This window comes from Austrofundulus limnaeus, unplaced genomic scaffold, assembly GCF_001266775.1.
Source record: "Austrofundulus limnaeus strain Quisiro unplaced genomic scaffold, Austrofundulus_limnaeus-1.0 Scaffold83, whole genome shotgun sequence".
Taxonomy (NCBI): Eukaryota; Metazoa; Chordata; class Actinopteri; order Cyprinodontiformes; family Rivulidae; genus Austrofundulus; species Austrofundulus limnaeus.
In genome coordinates this window covers 1,142,158-1,148,516 of record NW_013952485.1, presented here as the reverse complement: position 1 = coordinate 1,148,516, position 6,359 = coordinate 1,142,158, and the positions used below count along the sequence as shown (strand labels likewise).

The 6,359-nt window shown below is 38.4% G+C and overlaps 1 protein-coding gene across 1 annotated transcript; it reads right to left on the bottom strand.

Annotated features, from left to right (window-relative positions):
* Positions 1-469: 469 nt before the first annotated feature.
* fhl2a (four and a half LIM domains 2a) lies at positions 470-4,919 on the bottom strand. The gene is made up of 6 exons (XM_014011660.1): positions 4,841-4,919; positions 2,912-3,082; positions 2,647-2,821; positions 1,328-1,497; positions 1,021-1,207; positions 470-942 (listed from the first exon to the last, which is right to left on the bottom strand). Exons 2-6 carry the CDS (start codon positions 3,065-3,067, stop codon positions 791-793), a joined length of 840 nt encoding a protein of 279 aa, XP_013867114.1. The 5' UTR covers positions 3,068-3,082; positions 4,841-4,919; the 3' UTR covers positions 470-790.
* Between the last annotated feature and the right edge of the window lie 1,440 nt (positions 4,920-6,359).

Sequence of the window (6,359 nt, the reverse complement as noted above, 5' to 3'; positions counted from 1 at the left end):
CAATAATGAGGTATTTGCAGATTCCACATCTCTAAAGCTTCAAAGGGATGCATAGTTTGTTGAAATTTGATGATTTTTTTTATATATGTTTATTTTTATTATTTTACCAGGCTAGCAACAAGCTTTGTTTAAAAGTGTGCTGGTTTGAAAACTCAATATWTATTGGACTGGAGTAATGTATTGGAAATGGCAGCCAATATTTAAAAAGAAACAAATATTTAAAGAGATTTCATGAAGTTACAGAAGCCAGCGGAGAGATATGCTCAATTTAAAAAAAAATGTAAGGGATTATTTTTAAAGTCATATACCTACTAGAAAGCTTCTTTTCGAAGGTAAATTAGTAAGATTATCTGCTATTTTAGTTAATGGGATTGCTAGATTTTAGCTTGCTTGTAAAAGTCATACTCTCAAAACAAATTAACACTTTAAATCAACTTTACATTGTTCAGCCAACAAAACATTCAACTTATAGTTTGCATTAACGTTGTAGATTTATTCCAGAGTGCATCATACAATATCTACCAGCAACTACGATTTCTTTCATTAGCAACTCTTTAGATTCATGCATAGTTTTAGTAGAAATATATATTTGTTTTCCAGGAGTGTGTATTGTAACTTGAATAAACTTTGTAAATTCAAATACCAATATTAGTAGTCTGAAATTCGTAGCGTAAAAYGGTTTACATTTGCGGCAACACTAAAAATGCTGTGCTCTGAAAGTATTCACTGTATCTTTGCCATTTCCTGGTTGTAATGAAATCACCGTGTCAGATTTATCTGCCAGGATGAATCAGATRTCTTTGCCGCACTCGGGGCACAAGATGTCATCGCGTTCGGTGAGGAAGCCACGGCCAACCAGGGACACGGAGCACTTCTTGCAGTTGAAGCAGTCGTTGTGCCACTGGCGCTCCTCGAAGGAAATGTATTTGCTGCCTCCCAGACCTGGCAAAGACAAATCCAGTCTGTCAAACTGCTGAGACGCTATACTTTTCAGGTTCAAGTAGACAAAAATAGGGTTACCACTGATTGGGGTGGTGCAGGAGGCACACTTCTTGGCATAAAGGTTGCAGAAGCAGTTTAGACAATAGGCGAAGTCGTCTCTCGACGTGAACCTCTGGCCAGAAAGCTGCTGCTTGCAGCTGGTGCACAGAAAGCAGTCCTTGTGCCAGGGCTGCTCACGGTAGGTCACCCCACCAGTAGTGATGGGCTAGTTGAAAGAAAAGTTTCCACCATTATATTCCAATAATGCATATAAATGCTTTTGAATAGATAGAGCCATGTTGAACATCAGTTACTCGGAAGACTCAAACAGAGCTGGACGTCGTACCTTCTTGCAGTGCACACACTGCATGGCAAACTGCTTCTCGTAGCAGGGCACACAGAAATTCTGGTTGTCCTTAGGGATGAAGCTCTTGGTGCCGATTGGCTGCTGGCATCTCTTGCAGGTAAAGCAGGTCTCATGCCAGCTGTTGCCCTTGTGCTCCATTTTCCTGGAGCCTTAAGGAAATTGTAAAATTGATGTTATTGGACAAAAAAAGCAATGATGATTACAGTTACAAAAAACAACTTTTTGGTTTAGAAGAACTGCACAACTAATAATGTGTCACATTTAGAAGAGTCAGTACACATTATAGAAGACCAGCATCATCTCTACAAACGAGCTAAAATCACAAGAGGCAGACAGTGTTTCTTTCATAGGCATATTTATTTTATCTTGATTTTCTTTTTATAATTGTCTTTTGGCCTTAAATCAATCAGTTCTCTTATTTAAACTACCGTGGAAGAAAATTGTATTTCTCTTATAGTCTGATAGAACTAATCATCTTGATCTATAATCTTAAAATAGAGTACAATAGACATCCTCATCAGGCTGATGTCAATAAGAACCAGATAAAAAAACACCAAAGATATTTGTGAGAGTTTAGAAACAAGGCCRACATAGAGTCAGTTTTAAAAAAATTATTTTAAATCAATGGTTCCCAAAATTTTCACCTACTGACTGACAAAATATTCATGATCTCAAATAATAAAATATAACCAATCTGAGTACAAAAACTTTATCAAGAAATCTTAAACAACTGGGGCTTATTGACAATCCCAACAGCTTTTATTTATTATAGTTATTTTATGTAATTTTGTACTAATTTAAGGGAAAAAATCACATCATCTGTCTTTTTTAAATTAAATTTCTGGAGATTATCTAAAGACCCCAACTTGATGCTTCATGACCCACAACTGGATCATGACCCCAACTTTGAGAACCACATGACTYCGCTTCAACTGGGTTTAGTAAATTATATGATCAAATATGTATGAAATTATATTTTTTGTCTTTTTTTAAGATAAACCTCTTGTTATTAAAATACTAACATACACATTTTACAATAAACTATGATCTAAAGTGTACTTGTATGCAGCATTTGGCCTTGCATTATCAGAAACACAAATGAGAAGTTAAACTGAGTGTTTGAATATTTGTTCTTCTTTAGCTGTTCGGTACTTAACAGGTAAAAATACAACAAAAACACAGTTAATTCCTTTAATAGTTGCTGTACTGATGTGACCACTGATCACCAATCCTTCCATCAAGAACCACTGTTAATGAAACTGTTTGTTATAACTTAGATTGAGGTATTTTATTCCCACCTGGCATGATGGTTTTTTTGCACTCATGGCACTTGGAAGAATACTCGTTGGAGTAGCACTCGGTGCACAGGAGCTGGTCATCCTTGGTGGAGAAGGGCTTGTCCACCAGAGAGCGCTTGCACTGGAAGCACTTGAAGCAGTCCTCGTGCCAGTGGCGGTCCTTGTAGGACAGATCCTGCAGGAACATTTGGACAGATCAGACCAGGCTGATTGATGCTTCATCACATCTTGTGCACTAAGTGCAGTAATTCTGAACATCTCTGACCCTGGTGTTGCAGCCGATGGGCTTCTTGCACTCCTCACAGGTGTTGGAGTACAGGCTTTCATAACATTTCACACAGTAGGGATTGTCCTCTCGAAGGACGTACTTCTTCCCGAACAGGGACTCCTTGCAGTAGTGGCAATCATAGCGCTCGGTCATTTTGACCTAGGGTCGCTAAAAATAAAAATAAAAAGTAAAGAGAAATCATTTTTAAAAGACTTGATTTGAAAGTTTTACCATTTTGGAGCTCTGTTTAAATGTAAGCCAACCAGTGTTGTTGTTTTTTTTGGTATTTAGATGTTTCAAAGGTTTTTCACCTTCTTCTCCCGGCTGTCTTTTTGTTCCCCGTGTGAGGAGCAGAGGGTGACTGATGAGGAGGATATAAATAACTGCAATCGTTCCTGCTTAGAGACAGTCAACATTTGCCCTCAGTGCATACCGACGCTGCTAACCCATCCAGCACCTCACCTCCAGCTGTCAGCACCGGATCCCTGGATCCCTTGTTATGTACAACTGAGTTCAAACAGCTCAAACTCAGCAGCTGCCTGTGCTGTCCTGCCTGCATGTTTGCTATCTGTGACCACACASTATTCGTTTAAATGTCTCTTTGTGAACGATAACAATTTTCCTTTGCTGTTCCGTTGTTTCTATTTTTGACGATAGGTGCCTCAAAATGAGATGTGTAAGCGATACGGGATGGGTACCTTTTGAGACTTTTAATCCACCTGTTCTCTCCTYGCAAAGAATTCTCACCCCCTCCCCACATTCCCTCATTGTCTTTTTTTCACCCACCGTGGCTCGCCTAGCTTAAATAAGGATTTATTCGACTACAAAAAATATAGAAGGATAATCTGAATGGCCACAAATAAAACCTGTAGCTATTTCAATGTGCCGTGCAGCTGTTTTCCAGATTTGGGGTCCCTTTGATGCTACCCATCTGGGAGACTGACTGAGCAGTACGGCCATGTCAGGGGATCACTGGAAAATGGAATCCCCTGAAGACCTCTTCGCATTTGGCTTCAGTGCATAGGTTTAAAAACAGTTAATATACATTTATTTTTACACTTCTAATTTTATATTAGCTTCGTTTTAATCAGGAGGGATAAGGAACATTTGAAAAATTTGCAAATTTTGGCAAATTCTGCAATGATTTTTCTATATTTTATTATTAAAATAAAATGAAAATTGTGTTTGTATTACTCRACCATTTAAAGAGATGCAAACTCCGTCACATGTTTAGGAGAGAGTTGCAGCATTTTTACTTGTTTTTATTTTAAGCAACAACTCACAACAACATTCCTAATTAAACAATGTTTAACCAACTGCACAGTGATTGCACTGTATATTTGAAAGTGGATAATAGAGTTAATGACAAAAACAAATTGAATGATAATTTGTTAATGTTTCTTTGGAATTCTGAAAGGAAAGCCTAAACCAGCTGCAGATGCTTCGTATTAAATGTAATGTTTTCTAAACCAATATGAAGAYACAGAGAACATCTTGTGTCGTCAAAATTGTTTTGGCAGGACTTTGCAAGACTGCCACAATGCAACCAAACTTATTAAAAGTAAGAAAATTTGATAAATTATAAAGAAGATATCGCAGATCTTAAAATATTTTAAAAAATACTTAAAAGTATAATTTTGGTGGCAGGATTTATGGAATTGGTGACAAAAAATACAAACAAAAATAACATTATATGCCTGAAGAGGGAYTGACAGATGTGCTAATGTTTTATTGTCCACACTTTGTCTCTGAGGTGGACTGTGAAAAAAGTGGGGGTGAAATGAGGAGAGTGTGCAGGTGGAAAACAGGTAGATGGGGAGCATGAAAAMAGGATGCAGGATGGGGGGTGGTGGACATGAAGACCAGTGAAGAACAAAAGATGGATGGAGGTGAAAGGATGGAGCAGCTGAACAGAGTGGTTCTTACCTTCCTGTCTGAGGAGTGGGCAGCCTGTGTGGAGTCTGGAGCAGACTGAGAACAGGAGGTTCTGGACGAGCTGTAGTTACTCTTGATTGCATTAGTCCACCCATCATGGGATAATTGGAAATGAGAGGAGGGGCAATGGGAGGGGGCTGAAGGTGGGGGGCCAGCGCGGGGGTCAGGGATTCTTTTTTTGAGCCAATCTATAAATACAGCAGCACCTCAGAGAGAGATAACCCCCGAGGCCCCCTTTCATGTACTCCGTCAGTCACCAACACGACCACGTTGCCTTTTAAGGTCACTCAGTTGTTCAGCCTCTCACACAATGACAGAGCAATTCACCATTTATCTCAAATCTTGACTTCATGTTTGCTTTGAACTATTTGTCTTTCAGTCCTCTCTATCTAACATCCTGAAGCCACTGTTTTCTGTCAATGTTAACATTTTAGCATTTAAAAAATATAACACCAATTAAATATGAAAAATCAAAACTTTTAAACCTTTTTTTTATTCAGATGTTACTTTTATCCCCATCTCTCCCCAACAGGAGGCTTCACAATCCCAAACCTTGACTGTGATCACTTCTAACTCATGTCAGACACAGTTTTAGAGACATTTTCAGCCCAGCTGTCTGCACCCCCACACTCTCTTGTTCACACCGTGCGTGCCACCCCTGCTCGTCCCACCCCTGCTCGTCCCCACTCTCTCTGTCTCAGGCAGGTTGTCCAGAGAAAATGCGTCAGCACGGATCCTCTGTGGTTCAAGTGCTCTATTTGTAGCACACCACTGAGAGCTCGCTGCTGTAGCAACAAAACACATCAGATTGTGTTTGATTGAAATTTCTATGTATGAAGACGTAATTTGGAAAAGTATTATAGCTCTGAAATGTCAGTTTTGTTGGTTAGCCATACATCACAGAAATGATGATGGATTGCTGTGAAATGCAATATATTATTGAGCTTTTGGGGGTCCTCAGATGCGACTTTTTTTACCTGTGTCTGTGCAAACATGTTGGTGTTACATTGCCTTATACACTTCCTAAGTTCTACAAACATACATCTTTGTTGTAATGTTGTTACTTTTGACCAGGGCTCTGAGAAAAGCTTCTTATGATTCTCAATCTGCAGTTTGTGTGTTTTAGGGCCTGATACTCCTGAACACACTGTCGTATTTCTACAGAACATGCCTCAGAGTCAGAGCTAYAGTGACACAAATAGCATCAAAGTGGATTTATTCTTTTATTCACAGTAAAATGCATAAACATTAATACATTTACTGTTATATCAAGCTCCTTTCTTCACAAGGGGAAAAAAGAAAGGAATTTTTTGACAACAATCTGTTTTTTTCTAAATTCTTCTTCTTTTTAACTGTTTTATAAATAAAAATCTCAGTGATTCACAATAAGTTGCAAAACAATAAAATAAAGCAGTATAAAATATACAGTATGATTACTAACTTTCTTATGGGAAAGTAGGGAGATAAAACTTAAGCTGGTGTATTACTATGATGATGATGATGATGATGA